At 38.7% G+C, this 18,417-nt stretch overlaps 2 protein-coding genes across 3 annotated transcripts in view; one reads left to right on the top strand and one right to left on the bottom strand.

Moving 5' to 3' along the window:
- Window positions 1-2,867: 2,867 nt before the first annotated feature.
- On the bottom strand, window positions 2,868-12,407 carry FKBP14 (FKBP prolyl isomerase 14). The gene is made up of 5 exons (XM_045564223.1): window positions 12,388-12,407; window positions 12,044-12,264; window positions 8,925-9,076; window positions 5,508-5,635; window positions 2,868-3,349 (listed from the first exon to the last, which is right to left on the bottom strand). The coding sequence occupies exons 2-5, from the start codon at window positions 12,238-12,240 to the stop codon at window positions 3,191-3,193; spliced, it is 636 nt and encodes a 211-aa protein (XP_045420179.1). The 5' UTR covers window positions 12,241-12,264; window positions 12,388-12,407; the 3' UTR covers window positions 2,868-3,190.
- Window positions 12,408-14,101: 1,694 nt separating this feature from the next.
- PLEKHA8 (pleckstrin homology domain containing A8) overlaps window positions 14,102-18,417 on the top strand; it is a 62,515-nt gene continuing 58,199 nt past the window's right edge. For both annotated transcript variants that reach the window (XM_045564225.1, XM_045564224.1), the window contains exon 1: window positions 14,102-14,545. In XM_045564225.1, the coding sequence (XP_045420181.1) occupies window positions 14,506-14,545 (40 nt within the window). In that variant the 5' untranslated portion in view covers window positions 14,102-14,505. The remainder of the gene's footprint in view (window positions 14,546-18,417) is intronic.

The following is an 18,417-nucleotide window of genomic DNA, read 5'->3' on the forward strand; positions in this document are numbered from 1 at the left end:
TTTAATGCTTATTTCAAAACAATTTAAACCAAAGCACAGCTTTTTTTCTTTTTCTTTTCCTGCTAGGTCCATTTTGCAAGACAAAGCACAGCTTTTTAAAAAACTTTTTACAAATATATCTAAACACAAAGGCACAAAGTGTCAATATACCTCTCTCCTCCCACTACCTGTCCATCTTCCTCACCTACTTTTGACGTAAAACTCAGAATAACAGTTAAGAAAATCAAACTTCTGAGGAAATTGGTACTTGAAGAATTTTCCACAAACCAATTATTTCCCAAATAAACTTTATTTTGAAAAGAATACAACACAGTCGTATAAATTTAAATATGATACACTGAACAGTATTAATGAGTCGAATTATATAGTCATGCACTTCATAATGACATTTTGGTCAACAACAAACTGCACATATGATGGTGGAAACATAAGATAACAGAGCTGGAAATATTCCTATGGCCTAGTGACATCTTAATGATCCAGACCTTGTGTAGGCTTAGGCTAATATGTGTTTGTGTCTTAGTTTTTAACAAAAAAATGTTTAAAGATAAAAAAGTAAAAGTTTTAAATATAAAAAAGTTTACAGAATAAGGATATCAAGAAAATATTTTTGTACAGCTGTTCAATGTGTGTTTTAAGCTAAGTGTTATTACAAAAGAGTCAAAAGTTTCTTAAAATTAAAGTTTATAAAGTAAAAAATTTATAGTAAGTTAAGATTAATTTGTCACTGAATAAAAAATTAATTTAGCCTAAGTATACAGTGCTTATAAAGTTTACAGTAGTGTACAGTAATCTCCTAGGCCTTCATTTTCACTTACCACTCACTAACTCTCCCAGAGCAACTTCCAAGCCCACGAGCTCCATTCATGGCAAGTGGCCTATATAGGTGTACCATTCTTTTATCGTTTATACCGTATTTTTTACTGTACCTTTTCTATGTTTAGATATACAAATACTATTGTGTTATAGTTGCCTACAGTGTTCAGCATAGTAACATGCTGTACAGGTTTGTAGCCTAGGAGCAATAGGCCATAACATACAGCCTAGGTGTACAGTAGGCTCTACTATCTAGTTTTGTTAAGTACACTCTATATATTCTCATGACCATGAAATCACCTAATGATGCATTTCTCAGAACACATCCCCATTGTGAAGTGAGGCATGACTGTACATGTGAAGTCACAGTTCATGTTTGATAATTCCCATTAATGGAAGGGTGCAAAGGCACAGCTAAACCAAAAAAGCAGGTAATTTAGAAACAACCATAGTCTATGTGTATGTTTTCATTTCACACTTGCGTCCAAATATGTAGGTGAGAATTGATACAAATTCACATAAGATTAAAACAAGAATGCTGCCTGAATAATCAAAATTCTTTTTACTTTTCTTGCTCTACTATAGATATAGATAGCATCAGTAATGTTTATACAAAGTAGCACCATAGGACAGACTACTTTCCTTCCTCTCCTACACAGTGAAGACTTTCTATAATGTGGCCTGTAACTCCTCTAGGTTCAGGAAAACGCCAGAGACAACTTAATAGTTTTCAACATGTTGCCGATTTCTTTGGAGACAGGTGTTATAGTATATTCTTCCCATGAACTATATGTTTTGGTGAAGAAAATGTCAATATATTATTGGTGAAAATAGTCTACATATAATGTAATAAGTCTTCAAAAAAAAACACGTAGGTAAGTAGGAATGCAAGAACTAAGACACACACCTGGACCCTCTCACTGTTTGGGGGGTGTTGAGGCAATTCAGGGCAAACCCCAAGATTATTCTATGAAACTGGAGCCCTTCCTGGGTCACGCACGGGGAGAACTCTAATGTGCCAAAAATAGTCAGTAATCCATCTTCAGAGGACAATGACTCAAAGATAAACAATAGAAGAGCAAATTGAAGAGACAATTAGGCCCAACGAATTCAAAGAGAAATTTCACCTTTTCACTGGTAGAGGGCAGTAGGAGGAACAGAACTTGGGGACTGAAAACTGGTTCTACAGGTTAACTGTTGATCTTGGCCATAGCAATCAATCTCTTTGAATGATAATTTCCTCATCTATAAAATAGATCCAGTAAGATCCACCAGATTTTTTCATAGACTTCAGAGCAATCAGAATCAAAGGCAATAATGCACTTGATATCATTTTGTAAACTATAAAAGACTATTGTTAGTAAGTGAAGATTTGTGTTTAAAAGTATTAAGGATAAAAGCCAATCTCAGATAAAACTATAAAATCATCAAATTTTTGACCCAGGATAGGTGTCTATTCAATAGTAGCTACTGTAACTTTGCCTCCTTTTTTGAGGAGGCAAAAATGGGAAAATTTTGATTGGTTTACTAATTTCTCTCACAATACAATGTTATTGTAGTTTAATATATTAGTTACAGACTTTATCCATTAAGAGCTAGGAAGAGTAATCTGCTAGCCTTAAAAAGTAAATGTTGAATATAAATACTACTGTCTACCTTGGCTACAGTATTTTGATACATTTTATTACACAGAAACAAATACATAAATGATTTGTCCTATTTGTCATAATAGGCCATTAGTTACTAGGACCTGAACTTTATGCAGCTTAAGTCGTAGGCAGAGTGTTTCAAGCATACATATTTATATAACTTACTAACTTTGTTACCAACTTCAGCATTGCACATCTCCTTTGTGAAGCAGTAGCTGTTAGCAAGTAAAGTCCAACAACAATTTTCCTTTTGTCCTCAAGCAGGGACTCAGAAACAGTAAAAGACAAACTATTTCATTATAACACGAAAATAGTAAGCTTTGGCCTATTGCAAAAGGCTTTTCAAATATGTCAGTCTCTAACTTAGAGAAAAGAGAGGGAGGCAGAAATACAGGGTGCTGATTTGTCCTATAACTTAGTCTCATGTTATGGTATGTTCCCAGCTGCAATATTTTTAAATGACAGCTAAGAAAGTAAAACAAATCTTCATGTATAAAAGTGGAAAATAGTCCAGAAGTCTTCTATTCAAATTAATTTTTTCTTCCCAATAACTTACCAGAAAGAAATGGGTACTTAGAAACCCTAAGGGGTTCTTTAAATAAGAGTCAGAAAAATATATAAAAATAAAAAACAAAAGCAAGAACAGAACATTGTTAAAAAACATCTTTAAAGATGATAACCCTCTCGTTTAAGATGGATGCTATACAAAATGGGTAGACATATCTCTATAACTCATCATGTTTATATGTAAATTCTCTGGCAGATATAAATCCATCTTTATCTTCATCTTCTTTATCAAAAATATCCTCCACCAACACATCATGATGACTTTCATTCACCACCGCACCATGCTTCTCAAATTCCTTCTTTAAATACACTTTAACCTATAAAATAACAGATCTCATTAATAACCCTGATTCATAAGATGCTCACATTGAGCCAATTAATATCACAGACATAGACTGGTAGTTCATTTAACTATATATAATAATTACTAAACAACTACTTTATGATATATTTCTTTTCTTTTCTTTTTTGATACAGGCATACAATGTGAATTAATCAGAACAGGGTAATTGGGGTAGCCATCACAGCAGGCATTTAACATTTCTTTGTGTTAGGAACATTTCAATTTCAGTCTTTTAGTTATTTTAAAGTATACCCTAACATACTGTTGGTTATTTTATGATATATTTCTAATAAAAGAATTATAAGAAATTTTTTCTCTTAAAAAAACTATTGCTATATTGTTATAGCATAGACACAAAATATTGCTCAAAGATAAAACTCATATCACATACACAATCCTTATATCAAATATAAGCCTTATATTATTTGAAAAATACCCAATGAAAGCATACTATGTGTTCTTACACTGAGTCTCAATAAAGCCAAGTATTTGAAAGACTGCTGTCTTTCAATCCACTGAGTTATCCAGATCTATTTTTCTATTGAGTCAGAATTCCAAACACCTCTCTTAAAACCAGATTAAATGGTGGCATTTTTGACTTGAATAAATGTCTGCCAGCAGTAGGTGCTGTGGGTCTGTCCATAATCATGCCACACTCAGTGAGCCTAATCAAAACCTTCCAGTCTCAGAAATCAAAGCAAAGTCCAGCCTGGTAAGTAGCGAGGCTACAATTTTCCCTTTTCATTCAGATGTTTAAAAATATAAGCAAAATACTGTTCCCAATTTCCTACTAGATTCACCATAATACAATTCAACATGTATTTTCATTTTTAATATCTCTACTCTCCCTTCTGTTTAGATCAGCAGTTTAAAATCTTTCTGCTGCCACCTCCAACATGCAAACAGATAGTGTATGTTTATTTTTAAGTTAAAGTGATTTAATGCAGTTGTGAAAAAAAAGGGATGAAACTCTATGGATTAATGTAGAATATATCTCCAGGATATATTGTGTGAATAAAGCAAGATGTCAAATAGTAGTAGTTTGCTACCTTTTGTGTAAGAAAGGGGAAAATAAGAATATGTATTTATATTTGTTTATATTTGCATAGAGAAACACTGGAAGGATATATAAGAAATTAATAAAGCTGGATAAGGGGGTCACAGGGTAGAAGAAGTTGTGGGTAGGAGAAGGATTTAAATAAATATCTTTTTATACTGGGTGGATTTTTGAACCATATGAATGAGTTGTATATTCAATATTTTTTAATGAGTGGGAATTAAAATTTATCTTGGATGGAAGAAAAAGGCATATGACTGGTAACACTATGAGGTATTATAAATTTAGTGGCTGTGGATCATGACCCTGTGGTTCACAATGACTTAGTCCTGGCCATTAAAAATTGAAATTGATTAAAGCATAAAATAAAAAATGACTTGATATCTGACCAGTTAGGCCAGAATGGAGAGTGCAGGTAGATTAAAAACACAGGGATAAATACCTACCTCCACTTCTTTCTCCACAGCATCCAGACTAAGGCAGGTATGTGTAGCAATGCCTGCAAAAGCCTAAATTATAGGGAGAAACTTCTCCTTCCTTTCTCCTTACCCAAAGGCCCAGACTTTGATGGAGCTGGGGAAGGTCCCCTGCCACAAAACCCTGGGTGGAGTGTCCTTACTCCAAGTGCTAACCTAAACAAAACTGAACATGTAAATCACTTGCTGTTAATTGCTAGGAAATCACTATGAAATGCATTTAACAACCAGTATACAGTTTTAAATAGAAACTGTCCACATGAGATATTTCTCAGGACATCTAGTTTCTTACACAGTAACTGCAAATGGGAATTGTCTTGGCCAAAATGGATCTTCCAAAGATCCAAGGGTAAGGATAAGATACAGTGAGCCCTAAGCATTGGGGTGAAAGAAAAAAAAACAAAAGACTGAATTGGTGCTCTTTAAGTCTCAGTATATTTCTCTCCAAACAAAGATTTCCTATGAAAAAGTCAACTTTCAAAGCATCAGCATTTTAAGAAAAGTTATAAATAAATAACATTTTACCTAAGTAAAAATAAAATTTTTAAATATATTTCTAAAAAAGTGAGAGGAAGGAAAGGAGGGAGGGAGAGGGTCACCTCATCTTTAGAGAGTTTCCAATCATCATTAAGATCCATTTCTTGGAATGATTCATGGGATCTTGGTCCATTTCGAATCTCTAGGAGATCAATGTTGAATATCAGTGTACTCTCTGGAGGAATTTTACCTGACATGAGGAGAGAAGGGGGAAAGTTTTATTTAAAAGATCAAAAGTTTTGATAATAGAAAACTAGTGGTAATTGACAAAATATTTTTTAGCTGAATTAAAAAACCTTCCTAAGATTGTCATATATGGTGGAAATCAGTTACACTATAAGTAATAGTAGAATAGAGTAAAAGAAGGAATAATGCAAACTAGTAGGGCAAAAGCTTTCTGTTATTGGCTTAACAATTTTAATAAATTACACAAATACATATACAGAGATGTACCTAATAGCCTTAGTATTACATTTCAAATATAACTAAGATATTATCTATTATATATCAAGAATGATTTAAAAGCCTTTAGATAATTCAGAGTTAATTATATTACAAGTAATTTACTAAGTTTTGGGTCAAGAAGTCCTGACCTAAAAAGTACATATTAACCTATTAATAGTACATACATCCCTGCCACTGGGAGGCAGTATATAACTGAATGAGCTCTGGTGTCATACTGGCTGGGATTCAAGTTTACATCTGCCCATCTCTAAGCCTCAGTTTCCTCATCTGTAAAATTTAGACGATAATGTTTCCCACCTCAAGAATCTGTTCGAGGATGAAGGGAGAATATCTATGCAAAGTATTTAGCATTATACTTGACAAACAGCAAGCTCTCAATACATGTTACTGAGATATAATTATTTTACAGGCTTTAAAAATAATGCAGGAAGGTTAAAAAATTTCAAAAAGTTAGAAAGCACTTCTGCTAGTATAGAACATTATACATATGTTAAAGACATTTCATAGGAGGGGAGCAATTAAAATGAATTTCTGAGAAGAGAGATAAAAACTCTCTAAAAGTAAAAAAAAAAACAAACAGCTTTGTTAAAGTCCCAGGGGCCTAAAACAACAACAATAAAACAAACCAAAACCATCTGGGAAGTAGGATGGTTTTTTCCAAACTTGTTTCCTTATAACTATATTTAACATACAGGTCTGGGTAAACATGCTGAATATTTCTTAGTCACCCCCTCATCTCATATATTTCCATGAAAGAGCATTTGTAAGTTCCAAAGAGAAAAACACTTACGTTGTGTGCTGAAGCTTACCATTCCAGATCTAGACAGAGAAGGGACATGCACTAGGTCACTGATAAAACCGGTATCTTCCCAAAGGAGGCATGCAAGCGTGTACTAAAAGACTACAAAATTGGTGTTAAATACATATTAGAAGAATTAGTTTCATGGCATTCAGTTTGAAGGAAATGACTCAAATTAGATCTCTAATTATTATGAAGTAAAACTGAGATAAATATAGCATGGAGAAAGAGTAATGGACTAATACTACCTATAGTGGCCCCCCCTTATCTGCAGGAGATACATTCCAAGACCCCTAATGGATGCCTGAAACCGTGGATGGTACCGAACCCCATATATATTATGTTTTTTCCTGTATATACATACCTATGATTATGTTTAATTTATAAATTAGGCACAATAAGAGATTAACAACAATAATAAAAGAGAACAATTATAATAATATACTATAAAAAGTTATGTGAATGTTGTCCCTCCCTCCTTCCTTCTCTCTCTCTCTTTCTCAAAATACTAAATAGCTTAATATTTTCAGACTGCTGTTGACCACAGGTAACTAAAACCACAAAAAGTGAAACTGCAGATAAGGGGGAACTATTGTATATAAATGTTAAAGGTAAGACAACAAAGATACAGTAAAGTAGAAGAATACTTTTTAAGTATCAGAGAAACATTTTCTAGAGACTTGATTTTCTTCTCTAAAGAGGAAAATAATTAAAATAAGAATTGAGTTTGGTTAGTAAATCCTATCCCATGAGCAAAATTTATGGAGCTGGTTCCATTTTAGAATATGTAATGCTTCACATGTGGCACCTGTTTTCCTCCTCAGGAAACTGGGGCTGGGAATCCTGCCCACCACGTTGTTAAGACCTAAAGATGCTGTGAAGTCTGTATTTATACTATATCAGAGTGGTTTTCTGTCTGGTTCTGATTTCAAAATTTATTTTCTTCATTACTTAAGTATTAATAATACATGCTCATTGTAGAGAATTTGGAAGATAGACCAGAAATAAATAAGATTCCCAGTATCACAGTCCCTTGTTAACATTCTTATTTATTTCCTTGTGATTGACTTTGTATGTGTACATACTTTTTTCCTATACTTACTATCATACTATATACACTATAGCTTTATTTTCTACTTTTATATATTAATACAACATTATATCATATACATTTTGGATGTAATTTTTAAAAGCTTTGAAAATGCCATTTTAAATAACTGGGCCATACTTTATTTAGCTAAAACTTTTATCATTATACACTTAGGTCAGTTCTTTTTTGCTATTAGAAACAATGCAGTGATGGACATCCCTGTTCACAAATCTTTCTCCTGATATCTAATTATTCCCTTAGGTTAGATTCCAATAAAGGCATTATAGGAAAAATACATATAAACATCTTCAGGCCTCTTGATACATATCACCAAATAAATAGCCCTTTGGAAAGTTGCAGGGGTTCCCACTTAAACACCAACCTTATGTGCCTACCCTGAAACAAACTAGCACAAAAGTTCTCTGGACCAGCTAGCCAGCTTGCTTCTGCTTTGTGACATAGGGAGAATTAAATTCATTTCATGTCACTCCATTAGTTTTTAAAATAAATTGTTAAAAGCTTTATAAATAAATTTTAAAATGGGAATGAAAAGAACTCCCAATAAGCATTAGCTATGGAAGACTTCATTGTCATGAGTCATATACAGTCCACACCTAAAACACATTCAAGGCCTTAATAACCCATATTTCAAATGTTCATGTATGTTGAGCGATCTTTATTTTGGCATTGTTAAAACAAACTGGTGAGTTTCAATTTGGGAGGATGAAAAAGTTCTGGAGATGCATGGTGGTAATGGTCACACAATAATGTGAAAGTATTTAACGCCACTGAACTATATATTTAAAAATGAGTCAAATGGTAAATAAATATTGTATAATATGTATTTTACCACAATTTAAAAAACCTACCATATTGGTGAATAGTATTATTAGAGTTCAAGCTTCCAAAACCTGTTTCATTGTTAGCTTAGTTGCCCATTTAGATATTATGGTTTTAACTGGTTATTTCAATTGATAATCAAGACGCAATTATATTTCCTAAAGGAACACAAGCCCTCTATTTACTTCCAGGAGAAAAAAAATACCCAGTAATTACTCTAACTTCTGTCTCTTAATTCAGAGAAGAAGTCTAGCACTATAGTAAGAAATACAGAAGTGCTATTACCTTTTCCTTCTTTTCCATAGCCCAGAGCAGGAGGAATGATGAGCTTTCTCTTCTCTCCTACACACATTCCTTTCAAACCCTGGTCCCAACCTTTCAGAGCCTCCAGGATGCCCAGGGTAAACCAAATGGGCTGACCGTTGTTATGTTTGTGACTATGATAGAAAGAAAACACATTGGAACTCTTTAGTAACTTCATTTTTTTTATTGCTTTAGTGGATTTTTCCCACTTATAAATAGTTAAATTTATTAGCTTTGAAATTAATGTAGACAGCAGTTCTTTATTTGCACACACACACCTCCAAGTCAACTTTATAGTGTTCCAATTCACTGCCCATCTTTCTGGATGTAAATTTCACACAGTTGACTCAGTCTGAGAAGGGCAGAGGGAATAACAATCAAACAATTAACAACTGTTTGAGCATTTGCTGTATACCAGGTATTATCCTAAATTTTTTGCCTCTTTTAACTCTAACAAAAATCCTATGATGTAAGTACCACTGTTACGCCATTGTGTAGATGAAGAAACAGAGGTTAAACATGCCAGTCTTTGACCTAACTCCAAAGTTCAAGGTCTTAACCACAAAGTAAGGCTGTCCAGGAAGACCACTGGGTTGCAGAACAAGGAGAAAATACTGGAAAATGGCTGAGTTTGGGAAGGAGGAAGAGAGGCTAAGAATCTACTGCCAACACATGTGGGTCCATGAACACACCAATGTGGAGAGTCAGGAGCACAGCATGTTATATCTTGCCTACAAACTGTCGTGATCTATGGCCTGTTGATAGTGCTGATGGATGGAAAAGGCTGTGTTTCATCCCTGAATCCCCACTCAGACCCTGACCCAGCTCCCTCCCCAGGAGTCTACTGTGGGGCTATGTAGGGAAGTCTGGAAGAGGGGCCCCTCAAGGACTGGGGAGGAAGGAAATAGTCAAGATGTCCTGCCTTATGAGCTAAAGAGAAGCTAGCCTAAGAAGACCAACCTGCCAAACTACTGGGAAGCTTTGGTTCTCTTTTGGTGCAATAAGGAAAGTGTTCTATTCAAGGATATCTTGTAGGTGAGAATAAGAAGTCGCTCTATTAAGTTTCATGGGTACCAAGGTTACTAAATCCAGGTAAATGCCTTTTTTTTCCTGTTTTCTTTAATTTACCCCCATGATTGAAGTAACAAAATGCCAACTGTAGAAAAGTTGGGAAGGCTAGAAAAGAAAAAAGGAAGAAACAATCTATTACCCAGCACTGACTACAGTTTTGGCACATTTCTTTTTACAGCTATTTACCACATAGGCTATGGTTCTAGAAATGGCAAACACGCTTCATGGACTGACCATCTGATGGTATTTCTTCACAATATTCAAGAGGAGTTAGTTGCTTCTTATCATTTATGTAAAGGCTGCATGACTACAGTCTCCTCACCAGTATAGAACTAAGTAATGAACTGCTAAATAATATCCCATGGATAGCACCAAAAACGGCACAGATTTTTGGTTTTGAGGCTTGAAAGAAATCAGACTGGGCCTAAAAGAGACCAGACTAAAAATAAGAATGTAATTAAAAATTTAAAATGCAAATCACAATATTGTTTAACGTCCACTGTGGCACTTGCCTTGTTGATGAGAAGAAAGGGCTGTTGAGAATTCTATGGCAAGCTATCTTTCTGGAGCTTTTTTCCAGGGCTAACAGAGTTCATAGAAGAGTGCCATTCACTTCCCCCAGACCCCATGACAGACCAGGTCTGAATGCCCAGTAAAGGCAGTTTATCAGAAAATGAGGTCTAAGATGGGCCATGAAGCTTCACTGCTTTTTGTTCATGTCACTCCCTTTACCTCCTCCCCGCTTTCTACCCCTGGAAACCTTTACCCATCTTTCAAGGCCCATCTCACTTATGGTCTCTGAGAAGTCTTTCTCTTTTCCACCTCTCACAGCATAACCAATTCCAGGCTCTGTTATGCTTTGCTAACACTTTGAATATTCTGTACTCATATCAGTGGTCCCTAACCTTTTTGGCACTAGGGACTGGTTTCATGGAAGACAATTTTTCCGAGGACTGGGGGTGGGGGGGGTGGGTGTCGTGGGTGGGGGTGTGTGTGATGTAGAGCTCAGGTGGTGATGCACAGCCTGTTTCCTAACAGGCCACCGACTTCTAATGGGAGTTGGGGACCGCAGCTCTGTATCATTGAGTTATTTACTTGTCTTCCTCCCCTCTGTAGATGGTGTACTGGTAGAGGACAAGAATCTACTCCTAGTCATCTATGCATTTCCAGGGCCTGACTTGTGGCCATTCAACAAGAGTTTGATAGATAAATGAATAGATGAGGATGATTCAAAGCCAAGATTTTTTAATCTCCTTTGTACTCAGAGCAGAGCCTGACATAAAGGAAATGCTCACTAAATATTTTTGAAATGGAATGAATGAAAACCAATGCCTCACTGGAAATCATTACATTTGTAAACCTTTTCCACGTCACAATTTCTTTGTTTACAGAACAGAAAGTATAGTGCAACCATCTGAAAATCCTTCATGTAAAATAACCACACCCACCCCATCAATGAAGTCTTACTTTCCAGAAAGAAGAAAATGACTACAGAAATCATGATCCTGTGTCTTGATCAAAACGTCAACTGTCAGAACAAAAGTTAAATAGGACGATGAAATAGCATTAGTATATCCTTCAACAGACAAAGTGATTGTATATTTTGCTCTTCAAGTTGCTGTGAAAAGTTTTAAGTTAATATCACCAACACCAAATTAAAAATGGAATCAAATCATGTTTTCCCTAAGGAATGGAGTTTGAGATATAAGAATTCTTTTGAACTTTTTCTACTTATTGCATAATTATATGTCTAGATATTTCTGCAATATTTCAAAAATCCTAGTTCTAATTTTTATAATAAAAAAAGTAACCACTTTATCCAGACCACGTTTCCAATAATACCTCAAAGGCCTGTCTCATTACATAGAATTGGCTTTAAACAATTTCCTTTCCCCAAAGAAAGAAATAAGATATTTCAGTTTTTTAAAAGACAGATAAAACCAGGTTGACGCTACCTTTCCTGCTGGAAAGCTGGTATGGGGGGTGGGTTCTTTATTATTATACTTTACAAGCAGGGCTTAATTACTTACGTGGAATGAAATAGAGAGCCATCCTTTTCTAAATAGCCTTCATAGTGGACCAACATCAAATCCCCTCCCTTGGTTTTGCGATGGCAGATGAATGGCTTCTGGAGAACTTCAATTTTCACTTCTGGTTCAGGGATCAGAGCCCCAATCAAAGAAGTGACTAGCAGCATCAAGATCGCGTTCCACAAGAAAAGCCTCATGTTGCTGAAGCAGGAAAGAAGTCCCTACAAAAACAGAGAAAGGGCCCTTGACTTCATAGAGTTAAGAATGTAGTTGAAGGCTAGGGACAACGGCTTCTGGCAAGTTCAGGACTCTCCCTTCCTTCCCAGAAGACGTGGCACACTTACTACTAACAACTTTCCCACACTCTGCGAACTCAGCTTTAAAGAGTTAAACCCAAACCCGGCCTTGAGTGGCTCTTATAATGCAGCTGTCTGGAAAGAGCAGCCTCCTATTGGCTTGCGGTGCTGTCCCTCACGCACCTCTCCAGCCAATGACGCTGCAACAATGTACTTTACAGTTTGGTCGTGTCCGGCAGCCGCCAGGCGGCGAGCCACCCGGAGTGGTCCTAGAGCCCGGCGGATTCAGGAACTCAACAAGCCGTGACTTTGGGAGAGGGTTAACCCGGTGCGGAGCCAACCGGAAACTCCGCAGGCGGACTTACCTATGTAAAGAACTCCAGCTGAGTAAGGTGGGAGTAGTCCCGTGGCCAAGAGAAACCGTAGGAGTTTCAGGAAAGACTTGTTTACGGTCGCCGTTGGAGAGCGCCCCCCCCCCCCACCAAAGATGCCATAATCCTGCGCTTCCGCTATTATTTGATAATTTACAGTATTAACTATAAAGGCTTAGTGCTTTAGGGTTCACAAGGTGCGTTCCTGGTGCATGAACCGCACTACACCAGTAAGGCATGTTTCTTTTTCCCATTTAAAAGATAAGTAAATTTAGGCTAGGAAAGGTTGAGTGTCCTACTTAAGTTCATTTGACCCTGAAACAGTTGAGCTCCGCCTTCAAGTCAGGTCTGATTCATTCTATAGCACCACGAAACGTGGTGGCTGCTAATAATTAGCTATCTTGGTGCAGAGGGTAAATAATGGATAAGCACGTGCAGAGTACCGCTTTAAAGAAGTGGGTAATTAAGCTTACGAATTACACAGCTTCATCTTAGTTTACATTTTCTAGTTTTACATTCTTCGTCTAATTTCAAAAGCAATACGTGCTCATAAGAAACTGGAAGCAGTAGGATTTCCAGATAAAATACAGGAGCCGAATGAAATTCGAATTTCAGATAAATAACACATAATTGTTCTGTATTTTTATTTACTAAATCTGGTAACCTTACACTAAAAAAGAAGGATCGCCTCTAACGCCACCATCCTAACATTTTGGTGCATGCATCTGTGATAAATACCTAAAGCAATTTGGATTTGGAGTGTACACTTTTCTCACCTTCTCTATCCGTTTACTCTGTTGTTAACATTTTTCCTGGTCAAATATCCTTAGCACAGTGCATTCTCACAGTTTAATGGATTTAGGAATTCCCTGGGGATTTCGTTAAGATGCAGATTTTGATTCAGGAAGTCTGGGCTCAGAGCGAGATTCTGCATTTCTAATAAGCTCCTAGGTGATGTCAACGCACCGGGTCCATGAACTACACTTCCAGGAGCGAGGACAACACCTATTTACACTGGCCGCACAGTATTCTATCCTGAAATTCCAATCATCTCCTCAGGTGTCTAGGACCTAGGGTGTGGGGGATTCGATAGCTGTTAAATAAGAATTGGACTCTGGGGACTAGAACCCAGGAGGTATCGTAAGCGGTGACGAAGACCTCCACACATCGGGAGGTGGGAGCCTACCCTTAGGGCACCATTTACGGTCAGAACTGTCCCACACTTGTCTCGGGGGCCTCCCTCTTGCCTTCTCGCCCACAGCCTCCTCCCCAGCCCGCTGCCCAGGACTCAGTCTCCCGGCGAGCCTGTGCCGCTACGTCACCCCGGCCGCCGCGAAGCCCCGGAGTGGATTTTGGGAACGTGTGCGACCAAGGCGCACTGCGCATGCGCGAGCGCGCGCCGGGTTGGGGTTCCGGGGTTCAGGTAACGCGTGGTGGCGCCGCCCGCGACCGGCCGCCTGGTTCGTGGCAATTTGAAGGCTTAGCCGCCCGTCAGGCTCACCCACTGCCTCGGCCTCCTGTGCACAGCGCGCCAGGCTCCGCCGCGCCGGCCCACCGGCTGCCCGCGGCTTGTCGTGCCGAGGCCGCCGCAGTGACCCCGCCCCCGCGCCGAGGATGTGAGGCTGGCCGGGCGTCCCCGCACCGGGCCCGGGCGCCGGGAGTGGGCGTCTGGGCCGCGCCGGGCGATGGCCCTGCTGCCGGTGCTCCTCGCCTCCCGGGCCCTGGGGCAGTGAGGGGGCCGGTGGGCGTGGGCAAGCGGCCCGGGCGCGGCGGGGGCCGGGGGGCCGTGGGCGCCATGGAGGGGGTATTGTACAAGTGGACCAACTATTTGAGCGGTGAGTGGGCGCGCCTGGGGCCGGTCCTTTGTCTGAGTGGTCGGAGGGCGGCGCCGGGACGCGCCTGGGGGGTCGGGGTCATGGTCCCTCCTGAGACCGCGGTGGCCGGCCCAGACCCGGAATATTTCCTAGAGCAGTTCTCTCATAGGACCCTGTCTGTCACCCCTGCTGTACGGACACAGCCCTCTGTTGGGGATGGGTGAGACCAGTAGCTGCTTTTTCACTTCAAGAAAAGCTAAGATTTGGGGTGACTTGAAAGGCACAGGGCCCCGGACGTGAGCGGGAGGAAGGCGCTGACGCCCCATCGTGGGGTCCTTTGAGAGTCTTTCGAATTCTGGCAAGGGAGCTGGACTCGCCCGGCCTGCAGCTGGTTAGGGAGGTTTGAAATGAATGCCAGCAGTGACCTGGAATTCCAGAGGTGAAAGATCCTTTATCAGAGTTCCCAGTGCAAACACTTCCCTTCGTCACCTTCAGAGTCATCTGCATGCAGACCAGGGTATCAGTTCCAGCTCAAAGCTCCAAAGTATCCACGAGGTTTTTTATTTTCTCACCAAGCATTCCTTTTTGTTCTACAGACTGAGAAATTGACGTAATTTTATTTTCTCACTGAGCATGCCTTTTTGTTTTACAGACTGATAAATTGCCGTAAAATGAATACAAATATTAGTAACTGTTTCCTTGCCCTGCCTAGCAGAATGGCTTGTCCCTTTTCCAATTTGTGGAAGTAAAAACTGCATGTTTTGAGAAGGTTATGACTATTTTTCAGCTGTGGAGATGATTCAGAATGAGCATTTTTGCGTTTGTGCAACCAGTATTTATTAATAATAAAAGCATATATGCTGGCAACTGCTAGGCACTTTTTTTTGAAATTAAACTTTTTCTTAAGGATAATGGACTAGGTATTTAAAAGTTTAATGGCAATATGTTTGAAACCAGAAATGCTTCCAGTATCTCTTAGAGTGGGGGAGAGATATTTTCTCATCATTTATTTTGTGGGACAGTTTTTTTAAAGAGTGTAGTGTGGTGATGCTCTGGGTGTTTTAAGGGTGGGTGTATCTGGAAGGATCCATTGGCAAAGTGTCTTTAAGGAGGTCACACAGCACAGCAAAAAATGCACCTTCTGGGTTTATCCAGAATCTTTTCCTTTTGCATAGTGTTGTTAGCAGAGAATTCTCCTGTTTATTTTTTCCGTAATCATTAGTAGGGACTGAATGAGGAGAGATGTTTTCTTTAGAAAACTTGGCTTTTGCTTCAGGGACCTTTGGTGATGTTAGCAATTAGATTAGATATGGATAACTCAAAGCTGGGCTTTGGTCTGATGAATGCCAGAGGTTGATTAACGCTATACTAACCTAAGGGGAGAAGGCTTGACCAGGCAGTTTTCCTTTTGAAGTCTCTCTAAGCTCATTGTGCGACTTGTTCCCTTGACCCATGTGCCTCCTCCTTTGGGCATACTGTTCATAGAAGCCCAGCACAACACTGGGTACTTTTCCGGATATACTTAGATTTATGGTTCAGCACATTCTCTTCCGTTAGGAGATAAATTTACTTTGGAAGGAACAGTAATAGCCTAGGAGGCATTCTTGTTTCCTCTACACTTTACCCTCCTTTGTAAGTTGTTCTCCCAAAAGAGTATGTGTGTTGTGTGTTAAGGAAAAGCTACTTTTAAAAGGCTTGTTTTAAAAAGTAACTTTTTTTCCTCGTGGTTTTGGACATAATAACTTTAAAACATATATCTCAATCCAAATTTTTGTTCATTGTGAATTTTTCTCCAAAAGGAGTGCATAACCTGTGCATCTGTTTGTGTATTTCTGTTCTGCTGACAGCTTGATATCGGATTCTTTTTGTTGAATTTAAGTGGAAAAGTTAGGAAATCAGTTTCCTAGATGATTGATCAGTTGATCTTTTGAATCCTTGGAGGATGTTGTTCATTTTATTTACCACCTACTATGTGCTGGGTACTGTGGTAGGCACAGGGAAAGCAATGTTGAACAGGTGGATAGCCCCTGCCCTCCTTAAGCCTGCAGTCTGGTGGGGAAGAAAGATATTAATTGGCTAAATGATCAGAAGCATATTCCAATTGTGTGTGATTGGAGGGAAAGGGAGGCTAGTCTGGACTGTGGGGGAAGCCTTCTTTGAGGAAAAAAATTAAGCAGAGCCTGAAGGATAAATCAAGCTAGTTAGGTGAGGAGGCCAAGGCAGAGGAGCAGTAAGAAGAACTTTCCAGGCACAGGGAACGCCAGTGTGAAAACCCCAAAGCAGAATAGAGACTAGTGAATTTGAGGAAAGAAAAGAGGACCTATCTGGCTGGATGGCTGAAGAGAGTGAGGCTCCAACAAAGATGCAGGAGTGTGTGGGAGGCCTGATGTTAACAGGGCCTCAGAGACTGGTGTAAACACTGTGATGTGATTGTATGTGTGTGTGTGTGTGTGTGTGTGTGTGTGTGTGTGTGTGTGTGTGTATACATGTATGTATTTGTGAGAGAAAGAGAAATGACGAACTTGTTTAAAAGCTTACTCTAGTTGCAGTGTGCTATAGGAAGTTTGCTGCCTTTGTATCTCTCCTGCTGCATTGATTGTATTTTGTCAAATACTATGTATAATTATTTTGTGAACTCCTCTTACCTCGTGAATTTAAGTGACAAGTATCAATTACTGAAAGTTGGAGACATCATCAAGCCCTGAGAATAGTATCTAGATTGCTTGCATGAGTATGCCCTCTAGAATGCAGAAAGAGAAAGGAAGAAAAGTCTCTTTTCCCTCAAAAGCTAGGCATACTCAGGTACCCTATGCTCCTTCAGTAAAAAATGGGGGAAAAAAGAAAAAAAAACAAGAGAGAGGGAGCTTATGTGTGTTTTCTTTAGTCTTCAGCCATCCTGTCTTTTGAGGGGCAGAACATTGGATATTCTGGGATTTAGTGTCAAAATTTCTTTTCAGATATTATTATAGAAGATTAAACCTAAAACGAAAAGAGAACAAATTAAACATTTGACAGACACCCATATTGTGTGAAACACAATGCTAGACATTGTATGTTTGTTATTTGTATTTTTTGAGACCTAAAAGTTAAGGGGTATTATTATACATGCAGGAGGAAACATTAAATGCTCTAAGAACACTGGTTCAGGAGTCAGAGACCTGAAGTCTGATTCCAGCTGTCATTGTCAACTGCAGAGTCATTTTACCATTCTGAGCTTTAGTGTCTTCCTGTATAAAAATAATCAAATTTACCAGTTTATAATAAGAATAGTAAAAACTTTATTAGCGCTTACAATGTGTCAGGCCCTATTCTACACATTTTACATGGATTAACTCATTTAATCTTTGCAGCAATTTTGGGAAACAGTTGTCTTTATTGTCCTCTTTTCCCAGATGAAAACACTGAGGTACAGAAAGGTGGAAGTTGCCCAAGGTCAAACAGTTATTAAGTGGCTCCAGAGACAGTGCTCCATTACATAATACTTTTACAGGTCCTTCCTGCTTTATCATTATATAATTCTAGCTGATTCATAACATACCTATATTTAAAGTATGTTTGACCTAGAATAGCAGACTCTGAGGGTGGGAAAGTGGGGAGAAGTTCAGGAGTGAACAAGGCTTTGAGTGCCCAATGTTATGCATATGTTTTGCCACACGGAGGTTTTCTGAGCTCTGTTTTTCTACTTTGCAGTTTTAGCTCCTATTCTTGCCCACTCAGCAAATAGGAGGGCTGCTGCCATGAGCTTTGGCCAGCTGTAGGCTTCTTGGATCTCTCCAGCAGGTTAGGGCACTAGCACATTGCAATTCTGCATTCCAAAAATAACAGAAGCTTGCATCATACTGGCCAGATGGTTGTCATTAAGAAGGTGCTATAATTTTGTTTCCCTCCAGGTG

The sequence above is a fragment of the Lemur catta genome, chromosome 11 (assembly GCF_020740605.2).
Source record: "Lemur catta isolate mLemCat1 chromosome 11, mLemCat1.pri, whole genome shotgun sequence".
NCBI classification, from domain to species: Eukaryota; Metazoa; Chordata; class Mammalia; order Primates; family Lemuridae; genus Lemur; species Lemur catta.